This window comes from Primulina eburnea, chromosome 10, assembly GCF_022965805.1.
Source record: "Primulina eburnea isolate SZY01 chromosome 10, ASM2296580v1, whole genome shotgun sequence".
NCBI classification, from domain to species: Eukaryota; Viridiplantae; Streptophyta; class Magnoliopsida; order Lamiales; family Gesneriaceae; genus Primulina; species Primulina eburnea.
Genome location: NC_133110.1, coordinates 37,670,503 through 37,690,529, shown reverse-complemented (window position 1 = coordinate 37,690,529; position 20,027 = coordinate 37,670,503). Strand labels below are relative to the sequence as shown.

The following is a 20,027-nucleotide window of genomic DNA, read 5'->3' as shown; positions in this document are numbered from 1 at the left end:
GGGGTCTCCTTTCATCATTTTTATTAGAGCCTGGAGGTGTTGACCCATGTTTCATCTTCTGGACTAAGTGCGGGTCTCTTCTTCTCTCGTCATTCGCCAACCGAGGAAACGAGTTCCTTCTGAGGTACTGGTTCTCTGGCCTTTTGGCCATAGAGTCCTTATCATACCCCATATTCCTCCCACTATAATACACACTGCTCACATTGTAATAGCGATCTTTTTCACGAAAAATTCCTGCTTTCTTCTCTTTAATATCAAATATCATTTTCCGAGGCACCCAACACATCTAAAAGTAAATCTCGGCCTAATGGACACGTCCCTGTTTCCGCTCCTTCTCCTCTCATTGATTAGAAATCGCAAATCGGTATTGCTCATGTTCACATTGGCTACCGGGGTAAAAGGATCTTCATCCATTATCATTGTTTTTTTTTTTCTCGAGAAATTTCAGGACACCCTTGTTGATTCTTTCCTGCAAGACATTCTTGAAATCCCAACAAGCATTAGTATTATGGTTAAAGGAATTGTGATACTTACATTAATCTCTTCCTTTCAACTCCTCCCTAGTGGGGTTGCTTGTGATCTGAGGGGAATGTTATAAACTTTTCCTTCACTAAGTGATCGAAAATTTCCTCTGTCTTTGATGCATCGAAAGTATAGGGTGTTTGCACTGGAGGAATGTTTTTCTTGGAAAGTTCTTCACTTTTGTGTTTCAAGAAAGGGACAATACGTGATCCTGAATTTGCTACTTCTGCCAATGCAACTTCCTCCACTTCCTGGAAATAAGAGTACGCTGTAGATTTTCTTTTATGACTCTCCTCTCGTAATAATTCATCATATTCTGATACTTTGGCAGCAAGTTCATAAAATCGCGGAATTCCATCCCTTGTAACTTCTTTCTAAGCTCAAAATCGAGTCCTCTTTGTGCCATCTTCACATATTCTGATTCGGAAATGAAAACTCGGCATCTGCTTCTCACCTTCTTGAATTTACAAATGAAATCATTAGCAGATTCCCCTAGTTTTTGGACCACTCTCGATAATTCCGCTATACTGATCTCAAGTACTGTTCTGAAAACCTGTGTATGGAACTGGCGTTCCATGTCATGCCAAGTCATAATAGAATTCCGAGGTAGTGTGGTATACCAAGTAAACACAGTACTAGTCAATGAATTGGGAAACAAACGTAGCTTGTAGTTGGAAAAGTTATCCAAATTTGCTACTTCCCACACTGTATTGTAAACCTCACCACATGTTCCACACTAGATTGGCCATCTTCCCCTGAATATAAAGTAAAGTCTGCAATGCGATACCCTCGTGGATAAGGATTTTTATGGTCAACAACATCGAGGTATGGCTTGTGAAACTCTGGTCGGTTGATTGGCCTAACTCCTGGGTCATACAACTCTTGAATAACATCATGTACAGTCTCGAAGTCCAAGACTGGAGTTTTTTGCGATGGGTGCGAGGAATAATTTGCCCTCCGAGTGTTATTCCACGAACCTGAAACTGAACACTCATGCATTCCCCCATCACCAAACATCTCTGGATGCTTGCTAGGAGAAGTGATAGCGAACATATTCCCTGATACTTGTTTACCGTTACTGTAACTTTGGCGTTTGGGATCCAACTCATCTTCCCTCCTGTGTGGAGGAGTATACTTTCCTTCCCCAACAAACCCCAGAGTCGGTGATTCCTCCAAGCGGCAATTTTCACCTGCTTGAGAACTCCCCGATCCCTGGCCTCGTTCTTCAGACAGTTTAGTTCCAGTTTCCTTAGGTTTATCATCTTTTGGTGACTTATTCTCTTCCTTCGAAGACTTCCTCCATCCCCTTATTTCTGTCATAAATTCCATCATAACAACAGTAAAGGCTTTTGTTATTTCGTTTAAATCCCCACGGATGTTTTTTTTCCATGGAAAACTAATGTTTGCTGGAAGTCCCTCACCACCAGAAAATGAAATTCTTTACTTCACAGCTTCTTCTTCGAACTTGTGTACCAGTCGTTCCACTGTCTTCCATCAGCATCGGTCTCTTCCTCATGTGAATGATGGCCATTTCCCTATGATGGAGGAATTCATTCATGTTTCTCAGTACTCTTTGGAGGCATTGGGTCCCACTGGGCGTGCCAATTTGTTTCTCACAAAAATTGCGGGCGTGCCAGGCACGTCTTCGTGCCAAAATTGTGAAATAATCTGACTTCGTTTACCAAACGTTGTAGGTCTTGATTCGGTCGTAAGTTCTAACTCCTTCGAAATGGCTCAAAAACGGAAACACAGTAATGAGGAATAATACAAAATTACAGGAAGAATCCATAACAACATCAAATATCATTATGTTGCTATGAACTTGACCAATATTTTTACATAGAAGACTGATGAAGCATATGGAATATTTGGAATACTTTGCTACTAGAACTAGAAATTGACATGAACAGACATAAAATTAATAAGGAATTCTGCAGAGCTTTTGTTGTAGCTTTTTGTGTTGATTTTGTCGAGGGCCTTTTTCTGATTATTCATTCTGCTTTTGTCATCCTTCACGGGGGAGTTTCAGCCACACATTCCACGATTTCCACGTCGTGTAATGGTACATCGTGCTTTTCCATGTGCCAATCGCTATTCTCCTGGGCTTTCCTTTGTTGGGCTACTGCTCATGGGTTTCAAGGAATACTTTTTTGACACAACAATAATATTATAATTTTAGGATCAAACGATTATCATTAAACAAAAAATTATAGTTATTAATCAAGTCACAACTTTATTTTATTGTACATATGACAACATATAGTGCACTTACTTGAGTGCTAATGAGTGAGTTAGTATAATGTCTTGTATTTTATGTAGGAGAAAATTGTAATTTTAGTTCTGTATATTTTTCTCTTTGTGATTTCAAACATGTATGTTATCAAATTTAAATTTTAGTTCACTATCTTTGTTTTTATTTTATTTCAAATTTAATATATTTACTAACATAACATTGATGCAGAAATGACGTGACATCGACGAGAAGTTTCACTTCAAGACTCCGATAAAAAAATTAACATAATCGTCAAAAACCGAAAAATATAAGATTAGAATTCAAATTTGACAACATACAGAACCAAAAGTCACAAAGAAATAAAAATATAAGATTGCTAACAATACATACAATATATTATGGAGTTACTTTATTCTTCATCAGAGATAATTTTCTACATATCATTCCTTCATCAGATCGACATATAAGTTTATCACATTTTAATAGAAATTGACATCAAATTTCAACTATCAAAGAACAAAAATTGCTATCATATCGTAGAGGAAGGAATACTCGACGGCTAGCATAGGAAAATCCTATATCTTAGCATGAAGAGCATATTGTTTCTATATTTGTCCCACTTCCCAAAATTTCGTTCGTGATGATAAGATTCTCAGAATACAATGTTACAAAAACATCTGGGAAGGTAAAAAATGTCAGTAAGGTCGGGATAGAGACCTGGAGCAATAGTGAAATGATTGAATCATTTAATTAAATATTCCTATTATTAAATAAATATAATTTGGTCCTTCAAAATCATAAATCACAACCTCAATCTTATCAAAGCTTTCAAATCCGTTTCAAACAATCTTTTCTATATATGACTTTATAACAAAATAAAAATAAAATATTTATATATAATATCTTAAATTAAAATTGATCGAATATATATGGTGAAGCCACATTAGTACAAACAAAACATAATACTCAAATATAAATTATCCATCCCCAACATCTTTCCATTTTCTACCCAAATAATATTTTAAAGAAGAAATATATATTATAAAATAATATATAATATATATTATAAAATTAGAGTTGAAATTATATATATCCTGCCCTGATTTGTCGTAGCTCATAATATTTCATAAGCACATGCATCAGCAATTCAGGATTGCTGCCCATTAATTTCTGATATTTTCACGAATATTCAATTATTTGAAAACATCCCATTTCATTTTTGTTATTTTCCGTTTGATCTCTTGGAAATGAGTTCATGTACAAACAAAAATTCACCTATGTATCTAACTTTCACGAAATTCGCTTCACATATGGAATATGGCATATTGTTAAATTAATAATAATAATAATAATAATAATAATAATAATAATAATAATAATAATAATAATAATAATAATAATATAGTAATAGTAATAATAATAATAATATAAAAAGAAATAAAGAATTTCTTAGATTAATATTGGCATCAATTGATATATACTTATATAATATATTAATTTAGTGTTATATAAACTTAATATTTCAAGAATTAATGATATTTTTCAAATTTTTATCGCATATTTTTCGAAATCAAAAAGACTGATAAGATCGATTGGAGGATAATCGTTGAGTTATAATAGTTCGGTTCTTGAAATATTGAACACCAATAACTAAATCAAGTTTTTTTTTCCAAATCAATTAGAAGATACTCAAATAATCTTGTTTAGAAACCGAACAACAATTTAGTAAAGTATTTAAAAGATATGAACGTTGAATATGTAAAAACTTTTTTGGTTGAAACATTTTATCAAACATCTGGTATGCAATATTTTGGTATTTATGTAAAATGTTTAACATACATCTTAAAAACAGTAGCAATGAAATAAATGCAGTAAATAAAAAAACATGAATATTTTTATGGATGTTTAGAGATTAACAAATCACACGTCACTTATTCTTCCTCTTGGGAAATATCCACTAGTATACTTTGATTCATACAACACATTGTACAAACTTATTCAACTTAGGACTTATTTATTAATAAATTAAAACTCCTAGCACATTTTCGATTGCAGGCTGCAACCTCACAATTTACATAATGTTTAACGTCTCTTATGCTAAGGCTACAAACATAATTTTTAATGTCTTTGTGAGAATACTCACTCGTCTAAATTTTGAAGCTTAACTCTCATGTATGTGTGAGTGATTGTGCGTGAGGATTTTTACAGTGTGTTTATAAATTAAACGTATCATCACACTTGATCTTACTTTCATTGTAAATAATTTCTTCATGTAGGTTGTCCATGCTTTGAATACACTTCAAAAAATTACCTTTGATATTCAATATGTTGTATTTATAGCATCCAAGAGTGATATATACGTTAGACACAAAAATATGACCGTTTGAAAATTTTATATACTATTTTGGATATTGAAACTGCCATTTCCATATTGCTGCCACTTTTTCTGAGCCTAATTGATTTTGAGGTTCGTTTCCAGTTGGGCTCTTCAGCTAAAATAAACCAAACTGATTATTTCAGCCTGTGCAGAACTATTATCTTCATAGTCATTTATCAGCATTTAACTCCAACTCAGACTTTGACTTGTAAAAATGATTTTTAGATCATCGTCTTAGCTTCATAACGCATACTGAATCATTTCTTTTGGATAATCGAGCTGATCAGACTGACCAAAATGCCACAACTGCTCATGCTCGTCTGATCCTTGCTGACCAGCCAAATCGATGAGCTTTTCTGCCATCAGTTTACCTAGATAATATTCAATTTAACCTAATTGGCGTGACACACAACTTTCCAAATTGTGTTCTCTATTCAATCGTTTTAGCGACTTGTCATTTGCATCAACGAGCTGAGAGATATCATTGAAAAACTGCAGCTTGCTAGATTTTTAGTTTGTTTAAATTCGAGTTTCAATTTTTATCTTGAGTTAGCAACTTCACACTTGAGTAAATATATTAGAAACACAATAACGCGTTTTGTTATCATCAAAAGCAAGATTATTAGAGTTTTATACCCAAAAAGATTGTTAGAGTTTTTAAGCACCGTATTTTGTTTTTTCATTAAAAATTTAATTTATGAAAAAAATATAAAACACTTGTCAAAAATCAGAAAATTTTAAGTTTTTGAATTTTAAATTCATTTTTTTAAAATGAGTACATGTGAAAAAAATTGACTGGAGATGCACGTATTGCACACACACAGGACTAGTGTAGTATAATTAACGTTGAAATTGAGTTTTCCGGTACTTGTATAATAATAATATAAACACAAAAACTCCGGTGAGACCTATGAGACCGTCTCACGGGTTAATTTTTTGAGATATATGTTTTATTTAGATTACTCATTAAAGAGTATTACTTTTTACGTCAAAATATTACTTTTTATTGTAAGTATAGACATGACTGGCCTGTCACACAAATTAAGATATATGAAACTGTCTCGCAAAAGATATACACTAATATAAAATGGAATGAGCAAGAGAGTAACCAACCCTTGGTGAATATAAAATTGTCCTGCCTAAACGGGAGAAAGTAGAGTGACCTTCGGCATTGTCCAAGGTAAAATAAGTCAAAATTTGGTCCCTTTGTCCTTATTGAGCTTTGTCATTTGGTGTTCTGTTTATATATGGCCATTTCCGGTACTTTTCCCCGTGGCTAAGCTACTTTACAAGTAATCATGCGTTTCCATTGGTTCTTCTAAGTTCAAAACTAATTTCACTACGTCTAACTAAGGTAATGCATATGCATATTTTCTTAAGTCGATGACAGCTGATATTTAACAGAACTCGTTACACATGCAAACTTTCGTATTTTGTGAGACATATATCTTATTTGGGTCATATATGAAAAAGTATTATTTTTTTATGCTAAAAGTATTACTTTTTATTTTGAATATCGATAGGACAGATAAAGATTCGTGAGACCGTCTCACAAGATACGTACTCTTATGTTTTTAGGGAATGTTGGAAACAATAAAAAAAACTACCTCCCAAAAACTGTCCGTGCACGTTACATTACATAATTCAAGCTAAATTCAAAATAAATTATTAAAATATTTTATAATAAAAAATATATCGTAAATTTATATAGAATATCACACACACATATATGGCAAAAATTTATCTGAGAAGGTCTCACAGGTCGTATTTTGTGAGAAGGATATTTTATTTTGGTAATCCATGAAAAAGTATTACTTTTTTATGCTAATAGTATTACTTTTTATTATGAATATCGGAAGGGTTGACCCGTCTCACGCATAAAGGAATCCACCACATATTCAGGTAGTGTTGAGCTTAAGATTTAGTATTTGGGTATTATTTAATATGTTCTAGCGAGTTCGGTACACAAAATTTAATGAATTCAAAAACCCCTAATACTATTGGAATGTTGAGTAATCAGTAGCCTGTATTCATGGATCTTGTCTTTTTCCCAGGCTATGCCAAATAAAAACACGACCATTTTGAATACCCACTACGCATGCAGATCAAAACATAATGTGATTTGTTATACACAATTCAAATATATAAATTTCACATTTAAGTCACTTCCTATTATCAATCAATTCACCGTCTTAGTCCAATCAGTAACTCAGTAATTTCCAGCTACATATTATCTTTTTTCTCAAAAATCGAAAAAGTACATATTAGTGGATTAATATCATAAATTGATCGATAGCAGGACGAAAAATGAAAATATGAACAAAAATATGAATTTCTCGCTTCTTTTTATTACATTCTTCACACTAAACGTTCTGTTTTTATACACTAAGTTTTGCCAAAATCCAGCTTGTGTGCTAGGGTTCTTCCTGATTCAGGAGAAATAGCACTCCAAAATGGTCTTTTCATCATGAATAGTGAGCAGACAAAACAAAGGCACAGGCCCCCTCCCATTGCCTAACTTAATTGCTTGGAAACCTTCCTTTGTTTTCTGAGCCTATTACGCCCCCCCTTTCCAAATTCACGCAAAGGACGAATTGGTCCTTTCACCTTTTGGATTTTGCATCCTGTCAAATTTCCATGCTCTTTCTATCCTATTCCATTTTGTATAGTTGAACATTTTTGGGATGGCTAATTCTTGAAATAATTATTCATGATTCTAATCAGAGAGCGTTTACGACGTCTAAAAAAAATTGATTGTACCAAACATAAAAAAAATATTGTATTTTTCAGTAATTTTTATTTATTTTTCCAAGTCGACCATCAACAAATTTATAAGTCCCCATGCATCTCCCCCTTTTCAAATATAAACACCATAGACACCAACACAATCTCTTACATAAACAAACAATTCGACTTTCCAACGCAAAGAAATTAACTATGCCTTCTAAAGAACTAGCGGATGTATTTAGCACACACTCCCTCAATCTTCACCACAAAATCGTGGACTTCAACTCGTTCAACGAACTGCCCGACTCCCATGCATGGAAACCCCAAGGCCTCGACCGGTACCCTACCTACGGAGGTGGCACGTTTGATTCTGAGGCAGTCCCGGTCATCGACCTAAACGACGAAAATGCTATGGAACTCATCGGCCATGCATGCAAGAGATGGGGTGTGTTCCAAGTTATAAACCACGATATTTCAAAGAAACTACTCGATGTAGTTGAAATGGAGGGAAAAAGGCTTTTCTCTTTGCCGATGTATCAGAAGCTTAAGGCTGAGCGGCTCCCCAATGGCGTATCGGGATACGGGGTGGTGCGTATTTCTCGATTCTTTCCCAAGTGTATGTGGTCTGAAGGGTTCACCATTTCTGGCTCAACTGTTGAACATGCGCGCCGACTTTGGCCAAACGACTATCACAATTTTTGGTATGTGCTTATAATATAATTTGATTGCACATAATGTACTTTTATATACTGGACTTATGTTATGTGTGGAAGAACCATGCACGTACAAGTTGTTTAGAAATAAGCTGCTCTGTGCAATTGAAGAAGATAGAGAGAAAGAAAAGAGTTCAAATTATTTGAGCACAACAAGGATTGATGAAGTTAAGACTGTGTTTTAATTAACTTTATTTTTGTGATTTATCTGGTTCAAGAAAAATTTTATGTCTTCTTCTTCTTTTTTTTTTTTAGCTTTTCTAAATTGGACTGAGGAAAACAAGTAAAAACCGGATCGACGACTTTGGCGCCTTGTTTGACAATCTTGTTTGTCATCTATATTCCGTTTTATTAATCGTATTTCTCAAAATTTTCCAGTGATACACTAGAACAATGCAAAAAAGAGATGAAAAACCTAGCACATCGGCTTATGTGGCTTATGCTTGGGCCGTTGGACATAACCCAAGAGGAAGTCAAATGGGCCGGCCCAAAAGGAGAGGTGGAAGGAGGAACCGACGTCTTACAGTTGAACTCCTACCCGGCATGCCCGGATCCAGACCGTGCCATGGGGTTGGCGGCCCACACCGACTCCACCATCCTTAGCATTATCCACCAAAGCAACACAAGCGGCTTACAAATGATCCGGGAGGGTGGCTCGGGTTGGATCACGGTACCACCCCACCCGGGAGCGCTCGTGATCCATGTAGGCGACCTCATGCACATTCTTTCAAACGGTTTGTACCCGAGCGTGCTCCATCGGGCTGTCGTGAACCGGACCCATCATCGGTTATCGGTAGCCTATTTTTTTGGGCCCCCGTTAAGTGTCAAAGTCAGCCCACTTAAGAAGCTAGTTGATAAGTGCCACCCCCAACTTTACAGGCCCATTACTTGGAGCGAGTATCTGGGCATTAAGTCTAGGCTTTTCGACAAGGCCCTTGCTTCTTTGCGGCTGAGTTCACGGCCTCCTCGTCTATTTACCGATGTCAACGTTAATGATCATTACTGATTAATGTGAAAATTAGATATTTTGTCCCAAATATTATTTGAATTTTGTTCTACATGAAATCTTATCCGAGTCAAATAAGAAGACAATAAAAAATGACTAATAAATATTCTTGCCAAAAATATATATGACAAGAAGTAAGCAAGTATGGATTACATTGACCAAAATTTGTGGTTTTCTTTTCTTTGATCATTATATGATTCAATTTTTCTGTAGATTCCATTAGCTCTTCTAGCTAACAGAATAGCTTTCGGCGTTATCGTAGCGATACCGGTGGAAATTTTGAGTAAGGTATTGGCACTAGGGGACAGTTAAGAAACTAAGATATCCTTGTACATGTTAGGATCAAAGTTTTCCATGATATTTTCTCAATGTATACGCATTTTGTGTGTAACATAATATACAATATACGTAATATATTTATATTTTTAAAGTATTTCGATATAAATGATGTTTAACATTAAAGAGCAAATATCAAAACGTTATACTTTACCCACAAATTGTGTGACATTAGAGAATCAAATTATTAGTTCCATTAATGGAAAAGCAGTGTTGATTTAACAAATTAACCAAATACATTATACTAAACTACTAAACAAGCACATGCGATGTGTCTGTAGTATAATACATGAATATTGTCTTTTTTAGAAGAAAAAATAGACGAATGAATAAGATTAAATTTTCTAACATTAGCAAATTAAAAAAAAAAAGACTTCTTTTTCCTCACTTTAGTTTTCACTAGTGTTGTGTGTTAGTCATGTTTTACAATTTTTTTTTTCATTTGTAAGCGATGAAATCTTGAGGTTAAAACGAGAGAACAAAAATTCTGTGGTTATAATAGAACATTCGGTTCTGCTTGTAATTTACTTGTGTTGGATAAGTTTTACCCACGATTTCCCAGCTTGTTTGATCTCTGTGTTTTTGTGTGTGTATGATTTGTTTTATTTGTGTTTCTTAGACTGCAAGATTACATTGTCCGAAGGAATCATGTGTATTTGATCCTCGGGATCGACCATGGTTCTGTTTGGGATCTCGTACTTCAATTTCATTTTGATAGTTCGAAGCAATTAGAGTTGATATTTATTAGTTTAAATTTTAATAGTCAAGAAAAAATAACCACATGACTCGTGTAGTAATAAAATTTATTAAATTCCCGATTATTTTTTTACGAGGAAAAAAAAACAAAATAGGGGTTGAATTTAATTTATAAAAATCGAGTAGTTAATGTATATTAAGTTTTTTTGTAATGTATATTTCCTAAAATATAACATTAATTTGTAATTTTAATTGAAAGGGAAAAAAAAATTAGTTTTCAAGGTATAATTTATTAGAATAATATTTTTCTTAAATTATCTTTTCTTTATTGATAATATTCCATAAAATAATTAATTATGAGTTTTGCCTTTCTAGATATGTAATAATTATGATAAAGATTTTATGATATCACTATTTAAAAAGAGTTTATTTCTAATAAAACTCTTATTTTTATATCTTGTAGGATTCTTTTGAAGATAAATCATGGGAAAAAAAGACGTTATAAATTTGAGAAATCAGTTGGAAAAAAACTTTTATAATTGACTTTCGTTTTCACTTTTGGCTTTTGGTTGCTGCGTACCTTTGTACTTTTGTACGCCTTGAACTTCAGAAAAATATAATTCACAAAGACATTGTTGTTTTACGTGTTGCCATGATTGTTGGAGATATATGCAGACAATACACGTGAAAGTGTTGACTGAAGATGGTGTTTTTGTTACTTCAGTTTTCGACATCGTGTTTTGCTTTCTTGATTACATTTTAGTTTGGTTACTTGTTTTAGAAAGCAATTTGTTTTCTTAACATGTTGAGAAAATTAATTTTCATTAAAATCACTAATGTTGGTCTTTCTGTAAACTCAAGTTGATTTTCTAATAATTATTTTGCCATGAGACACCATACAAGTATTTATACTTGTGCAAAATTGAATTTTAGTTATTTTGGTTTAAGTTATTTATTTATGTGCTATAGCTGCATGTTGTCATTAACATTTAAATCTGATACACAAAATTTTTATATTTTATGTTAAACAGAATATTCCTCTACACTAGATATAATTTTTTGATTGGTTTTGGATTTGGATCTAAAACTGAAAATATTTAGGTTCTTGTTTTTGTGGATTATTTTGGTTTATATTCATAGTTTATAAGGGAATCGGGGCTGTGTCTTGGACATACCTGTCAATAAAAACTCTGGTCGTCCTATCCTTGTGAGCTATGTAATATAAAAAATAATTTCATTTGTTAGTTTTTATCTCTATAAAGCATCAATCAAGCTTTTGATATTAAAAAAACATTTCTCTACTAGTGCAAATTTACTCGTTGGTCTTTATGGTAACACTTGTATCCAGAAAATTCGCAAGTCTTGGCAATATAGCGGTAAAGCGCATTGAACCGGGAACTCAACTATTTCTACTTAACTGGTCAGCTCTCTCGGGTTTTCCCCATCAACTAAGAAAAGAGCAGGATCAGGAGGAAGCCACTAAATTGAAGGCTTCGCTCGTTCCCCGATTGTTAGAACTCCTTGGACCGTTGGAACTTGACGTCTTCGTGCACTAGTGAGCGACTTCGGTCCTCAATAATGCCGCTATCATGCACGAAGTGAAGCTGAAGCCAGTAATGTAAAGAAAGCCTACACTACAGCTATTTTAGGAATTTGATATTGAAGCACATGTCGTATTACTGAAAAGTATTTCTCCACGCAAAATGTGAATTTCATATAGAGAAAAAAGAAAGAGATGAATGACCCTAGGATGATGACTCTCGAAGGGGTGGCAACACCCTGAGAATTGGTTTCGCCCGAAGTGAAGTGGTTTCGTCATTCCCGAGTCGGATAATTGCAGGAGGTTGAAACCATCTCAAACTCTCTCGTTTGATGTTTAAGCCATAATCATGGACACATGGTGTTTTTTTTTTATAATATTTGAATGGATGGATTTTAAATTCATTATTTCAATATAAATAAAATTCAAGTGAATTTAAATTTAATTTATATCTAATTAAGTATTTTTAATGATATTTATGAAATGCACGTCCTTCATCCATCTCCTAAATCAAATTCTTCGAGAGAAGACCTAAGTTCCTATTTGACCGTTTTGCCCCAAGGAAAAAAAGAATTAGATAAAAAAAAAAAAAAATTTGGTGTGCAGGTACCGTAGATTTCGTCTCAAGCACACCAGTTGTCGAAGCTTTTTTGTCCTTCAATCAAATGTGTTTTTAGCTTTATATCGTCTGTTGCGCCCTTCAATGAACAAGTTCAAAATAGGATATAATCACAAATAATCCCCATTCACAGAAGGAGATAAACAAGTAGCTGCGTAATGTAATTCGTGGAGTTTCTTTTTGCTGTGCATAATGGTGTAACATTGATTACATATGCTAAAAAAATGTGAAACTCAATACATTCTAAATCTGTAAATTTTACTTATTTTAGTCACGCTCATATACATGTGTGTGTGTGTGTGTCGCACGGGTGAGGGTGCGTGAAAGTTTGGCAAACTACTAGCTTTTATCAATTGAAGATCACTCTTTACAACCTCCAAACAAGCAAACAACCATAAGATGAGACATGCAAACACTGAGATGCACACAAAAAAGTACATATAAACTACTCAGCATCCAGGGTCTTTTCATCGGTAGTGTTCTCGCTTGCATCCCTTTTCTCTTCTTTGGCAATAAGTGCATTCTCAAACTGGCGAGCAAGCTCGTCGTCTACAGGAGTATCTTTCCCATTGTCAGCCAAAGGACCAGTCTGCCATATTCTGATAGTACCATCTTCAGATCCAGAGGCATAAGATTCACCTCCAGGAGAGAAACGCACACAATGAACTGGACCATGGTGTCCTTTGTTGCATCCTGTGTGCCACGAGATTTAGAAAACGTTGCTTCCATACACAGACAAATGAAATCTGTGCTCAAAAAATGAATAAATAGAATATGTATAATTCATCTAATCATATCCCCCAAAGGAGAAAAATGAACAGGGGGAGAAAAAGATACTTGAGAAATGAATGGAAATTTAGACATTTGGAATGGGCATTAAAACGAACATGGACCCCAGGGTGTGTTTGGTTGGGTGGATTAAATAAGGATAGATTAATAGTCCAATATTTATCGTTAAAATTTTAAGATGTTTTAATAATCATTTTGACCCGGTTTAAGATCCAATTTTATTAATCAAATAGTTATCCATAAAATTAGATCTTAAACCGGATCAAAATGATTATTAAAACAACTTAAAATTTTAACGATAAATATTGGACTATTAATCTATCCTTATTTAATCCACCCAACCAAACACACCCCAGAAGTAAATAAGAAATCCTATCATAAAAGTAAATGAAGTACTAATTTTTATATCTAGCAATCGACAATTTTTAAATAACTCATAATAACAAGTACTCACCAACCTCTGCTCCCGTGTGAAAATCGAAAACATGAATCCACATGTCTTCTCCACCTACGATGAACTTGTTACCATACTTCGGTTCCAATGAAGCCGATTCCACAATGCAGGGCATACTGTAGCTCTTTACCAATCCAAAGCTGGTAAAAGATAAATATTGGATCATTGGTAACAAAACCATTTGGTGTAAATGAATCGGTCAAATTGAAACAAAATAAGATCGACGTATCCAAGAAGTAGGGAGAAAATGAGAGACATACTGATTTGCATCCCAAAACCTAACTGTTGACCCGTCTGCAGTTGTTATATAGCGGCCATCTTGACTCACTTCAGCGCTGGTTACCGAGGACTTGGTTTCAAGTGTTCGAACAATCGCACCAGTTCTCACATCCCATAACCTAGTGTTATCATCAAATAAGAAAGAATTGTATTGAACTGACAACAGTAAATTACTAGCCTGACGCATATTCAAAGACAAAAGGATTCAGATGATTTTTGTAATGATGAAAAATCTAATGTCTTAGATAACTGCAATCATAATTATTAACGAATGATATGATTGTTAAACACATTGAAGCAAAAAGGAGACAGCAGCAATTCTCATCCCGTTTGATTCCGAGCTAGTCATAGAGCGCACTTATTCTACAATCATTTTACACACTAAAGAAGACAGGATCACCTTCAACATTTGGAGATTTTAAAAACTTAATTATAACTCAGTTACAAGACACAATGTGCATCAAGACTAGGGAAATGACTAGCACAGTAAAAAGGAATCTGAAGATTTAAGTTTTAAACCTACGACTGTAAGACACTGATGAAAGTGAGCTTTGTCAGGAAGGGGGGTCGTTTGGTTGATTGGTGTTAACACAAGTACTATCACCTGCAAATAGATTTATATTAGATATCTAACCTGGAATGCATGAACACTATAAACTCTAACAGGAAATACACAGTCTTCATATTTATAGCAGAAATAAATTCAAACAGAATGGAGAGATCTGAGCGAACACAAAAAGAAAAGGAATCTGATAGGATTATCACGTACCTCACCCCTCCAACTTCAGTACAGGAACCTAGGATCGTTTGATCACTGTGGAGCCAAGAAAGAGTCCTGACAGAACCAGGAGATTTTTCGATTTCCCGTGGAAGTCCATCAGGCCGATTTAGATCAAATATGCGAAGAGTTTTTTCCATCCCTCCAGTTAGCAAAAGGCATGTATCCTGCAAATCAATCAAATCAAACTTGGTATAAATAGACAGAAATGCCATTCTACAATAACCGGCACACAGCACAGTAAATTCTAACAAGGCCCTATTCAATGGAAACCTAATACCTGGCCACATCATATCAGTTCTTCATTCTGTGAGTCAAAAATCTACCTATGTTGCAAACTGTGAAGCGAGTGTTTTCAACTGATAAATGGATAAAGAATTGGAGATTAAAACTAAAAAGTAAAGCATTTGTCCTGGACTCGTGGTATATGACCAAGACAAAACAATGAAAATGTACGAAAGAGCAAGGAAGAAGAAATTGTTTTCAAATCACTTTGATAGACCAAAAACAAAATTTAAATTAAATTAAAATAAATAGCTCAAATTGTTGAAGTGAGCAACCGTTCTCTCATAAAGCCACGTCAAAATTATATTTCTTGCGACAGAAAATGAAACCTTCCGCATAGTTAGTAGCAAATATAAAATTTAGAAACGTAAATCTTTTAAATTTGAAGCCAAGTATATTCCCCAACCAATGTCTTCAACCAGTTTAATACAAATTGGCAAACTAAAAATCTCCATATACAAAGAGGAAATTTTTACCACATAAGTTTAGACAACAAATGCAATTCAATATGCTAAATAAGAGACTTCTATATTGATTGTAAGAGTCTTTACGCAAATCAGCCTGTGTCTACTGTAATCAAACTTTAGAGCAGCAAGTAAAGTTGTTCTAATCTTTTTAGTGATCAAGTTAGATACAAAAAATAGAAAAGAATTTACACAAGAATCACTAAAACTACGAATAGATAAAAAATTAACAGAGATATTTGAAAATACATCTAGTGTACCTCTGAGAAGGCACAAGCACGAACAATGTGCTTGTGCTCAAATGAATGCAATTCATCCCCAGTTAATGCATCCCATAATTTCCTACAGTCAACAAGAAAACAAAACTAACTCACATGTTAATAAAGTTAAATATTTCAGAATATATCTCTATTAGCTCTGTGTTTACTGCAAACAATTACTTTAATTCAATTAGATAATAAGATTTATATGACCCTGAGCATAGAAAAGTCCCTAATTAATATTTAAACGAGGATGCCTATTATGAAAATCCTAGATAATCTAAAGAGATGAATCTTCACGACTTGACTCGTACGCAGAAAAATCAGCTGATGCAGAGGCAGCACGCAAAGCATTTTTATCCAAGCAACAACTCCACACTGCACCTTTATGACCTTGGAAGGTGCCAATCCAATCTCCAGTCTCTCCATTCCTTAACATCGGAGTCGAATCTGGAAAAAGCCACCATACTCATGAAACTTGGTAAAATCAAGACCTGTTTGCAGTAATAATAATCAAACACGTGTAAAACCTTACCCTTGCTCGCGCTGACAAGGAAGAAACCATCAGGTGTTATGGGACTGTAGAACACATCAACCACTGGTCGCGAATGCCCGTGGCAAACCAGTGGAGCTACAACCTTCTTCTTATCCATATTCAACTAGCTTAAATGCAAGTACAAAAGCAAACTTTCTTTCCCAAATATCAATAACAAGAAACACTAGCCCTTGATCCCACTTTCTAGGCCTCAAAATACAAAAAATGCTTAACTTTGACAATTGAAACAAAAAAAAAAGCACAATTGCCAGGTAAAAGTTACCAGATATTCAGATTACAACACGAAACTTATTCTAAATTCGGTGCAACGATTCGAATAATACTCTAAACGCAGTAAAGTATCAAAACCTCTTCGGTAGAAACTAGAATCTACAAGCGTACAACGTATAAAGTATATTGGCGGTGATACACAGGTGGGAAACCCTAATCTTCGGATAATTCCAAAATCTTGCAATTCTCCGCAGATCCACACCTCCTAACCCTGAAAATATAAAAATTAACAATTAATTTAGCATAAATAAGAATAATTCAGGAAAAAGTACGTAGAAAGAACTGAGTAATGGAAATGTGAAATCCCACGCAAACGTAACTGGACTATAGGGCTAGGCGCAAGAATAAAGTCGGACATCCCGTTCTTATTTATAGCCTACAGGAATAAAATTTAACGTTTATCCCCCAGTGGCCTCAAACTTTTTTATATTTCAATTTTTTACCTCTAAATCTATTATAAGAGTGGATCTCACACGGATCCTAATATATGAGACGAATCAATCCTACTGATATTCAGATCAGATTCGGCAGGTGGTAAGACATTCAGTTTTTTCGAATTTTTGTTTCAGTATTAGCTAGGGATTATTATGTGCCATTGTACTTAATTGATTTGATTGTGACTGGTGGATTGTTGATTGTTGATTATTGTGGAAGAGTAGTGTGTGATAGCAATATTTGTTGATATAATGGGTAAAAGGCCTCATGAGTTGCAAAAGAAAGTTGGTAACTCGAGCTCTTATTTCAGGTCAGCTCATAATTCTAACAAAACAGCTTCATTGGGACATAAACGGGCTAGAATGGGGAAATGGATGAATGTCTTACCATCTGCCGAATCTGATTTGAATGGATACTTAACTTTCAGAAAGATAACTGAAAAGGATATATATAAGGCAATGTGTAATAAACAAATTACTCTCTGCAAATACATCCATCACCTCACTTTGAAAGTTTTGAATATTAGAACAGAAGTGTTTCAGTTGATCAACAATAATGGGTGGACGCCAGACTTTTGTATCATTTGTCTTGCCTATATTGAACTTGTGCGAGAGTTTTATGCGACCTTTGAATTTGTAAAACCTGACAATTTCACATTTTCAAGCCCTGAGATAGTTCGATTTAGGTTGATGAGAAACATATTCAAGTTCTCGATCACTGAACTCGATCTTGCTTTTGGTTTGACCACCGATGATTTTGCAAAACCTGATGAGTATTTGAATAGTGCGTGTGATTTTCACGGTAAATTTAATCTCATTGCCCTCAATCGAGCAACATCCACACAAAAGGACTACGACCCAAGTAAATCCAAATATCACTACCTACATAATCCAGCATGGAAATACATTCATAGGTTCTTTGCTTTTATTTTTTCGGGTCGAAAGTATTCTGCAGGTGTGTTAACGAAAGCTGAAATTTTCTTTCTGTGGTGTATGCAAAATCAAATGAAGGTATATCTTAGCTATTGATTGGTTTCCCAATTCACTGGTATGGTAGCTCATAAACGTAATTTGATTCTTGGTTCTTTGATCACTGCGTTTGCCGTTAACCTGAATTTTAATTTCAATGATAATGATCTTCACATCGCTTGTTCTATGCAACCTTTAGACTTGCATTGTTTAGAAAGTATTAAACTAATAGAACAGGTACATGGAGTTTTCTCTTTTTGTCCAGCAATGGCACGATCCAGCCAGCCCAACTGGGACTCAGACGCCTCAGCCGAGCCTTTGGACTCACGCGAACCTCTATCACACACATTTGTCGCACCCATTCGCAGACGTTTTGACGTGGAATTTGACGAGATCACGCAGCAGTTGACGTGAATGGAACAAAATCAGTTGTTATTTTACAGGCACGAACCACGATTTCCCCCATCGCAGTAGTAGATAGCACCGCTCTATGATGCCCAAAAATTGTCAGGGGAGTTTTCCAACTTTTCTTGTAATATTATTGTTTAAGTTCAGCATCTATGTTGTGTGCCATTGAGGACATTGTCCGGCATAAATGTGGCAGGGGTAGATAGATTTAATTCTAGTTTCGATTTCTAGCTTTCAAATTTTCTGCATGTTTATTCAAAAACAGAAAAAAAAAAAATGGTTGAAAAGTAAGGTAGAGTAAAGTTGTTTGTTCTGTAAAGCATCTAATATTCGTCTTCTCTCTAATTTGAATCCCGAAGGCTTCTATTGCGAGTTTATAAAAAAAAATGATTTGTCTTTGCGTAGAACTAATTTTGCATTCTTTCAATTGCATTTATGGGTAATTGCTCTTGATGATGTGTTGAAACAACGTGTGTATGGGGTACAACACAAATACCATTTTTCCTTGGTGAGCTTTAAGACTATGAGCAATCATTATATATTGCTCTTTTCCTTTCATTGTGTGTTGGTAATGCATTGTTGATTGTTTTAGAACTTGTATTGTTATACATGTTTTTGTTAACATTTTGTGGTAGATTAGAGGCATAAACAAACAATAAGGGCATTAGGTTCAAACCATTTTCTTTCGCATCATCAGTGCCGTTCTTTGAGCCTACCTGATTCATTTACCATTAGTGAGCCAAGTTCGAGCCTGAGCCTTTTATTTGGAAAATAGCCACATTACAAGCCATCGTAAATCTTTTTTTTGTTATTCCTCTATTTTTTGAACCTTGAATTGGAGAATCACATAAACTTTTCACATTTAACATCATTTTGAGCCAAGAAAGTGCAATTTTTGAGATTGAGTGATTCAAACTCGAAGTCATTGTCTCATAAACATCTTATGTGAAAAAGGAAAAAAATTGATTCTTCTGCAATCTTGGATATTATAATTAGATTGAATAGGTTAAAAGTGCGTTTTTTTCAATTCCATAAACCCGTTGTGCCTTCTTTCCTACCTGAATTCTAGCCACGGTACGACCCATTTGCAGCCTTTGTTTTGTGCATTTTAATTCATCCATTTGGTGGAAGGATGTGATATATTCGCAAGCTCATGGAATTGACATGAGAGTTCCTTTGATACATATATCCAGACACTTATGAGTGAATATTGTGAGGAGTGTTTGGATCACATGTATTTTAATTTCTATACATTCTGATGGAAGCAATTATTCATGATCTTGTATGTTAGATGCTCAACGATTAAATTGTT

The 20,027-nt window shown here is 34.5% G+C and overlaps 2 protein-coding genes across 2 annotated transcripts; one reads left to right on the top strand and one right to left on the bottom strand.

The window, feature by feature from the left end:
• The first annotated feature begins 8,048 nt into the window (after nucleotides 1-8,048).
• On the top strand, nucleotides 8,049-9,578 carry LOC140802916 (gibberellin 3-beta-dioxygenase 1-like). The gene is made up of 2 exons (XM_073158529.1): nucleotides 8,049-8,560; nucleotides 8,951-9,578. Exons 1-2 carry the CDS (start codon nucleotides 8,070-8,072, stop codon nucleotides 9,576-9,578), a joined length of 1,119 nt encoding a protein of 372 aa, XP_073014630.1. The 5' UTR covers nucleotides 8,049-8,069.
• A 3,527-nt stretch (nucleotides 9,579-13,105) lies between these two features.
• Nucleotides 13,106-17,348, bottom strand: LOC140803470 (uncharacterized). The gene is made up of 8 exons (XM_073159360.1): nucleotides 17,225-17,348; nucleotides 16,614-17,115; nucleotides 16,393-16,528; nucleotides 16,079-16,160; nucleotides 15,061-15,236; nucleotides 14,273-14,410; nucleotides 14,013-14,152; nucleotides 13,106-13,462 (listed from the first exon to the last, which is right to left on the bottom strand). Exons 2-8 carry the CDS (start codon nucleotides 16,729-16,731, stop codon nucleotides 13,215-13,217), a joined length of 1,038 nt encoding a protein of 345 aa, XP_073015461.1. The 5' UTR covers nucleotides 16,732-17,115; nucleotides 17,225-17,348; the 3' UTR covers nucleotides 13,106-13,214.
• Between the last annotated feature and the right edge of the window lie 2,679 nt (nucleotides 17,349-20,027).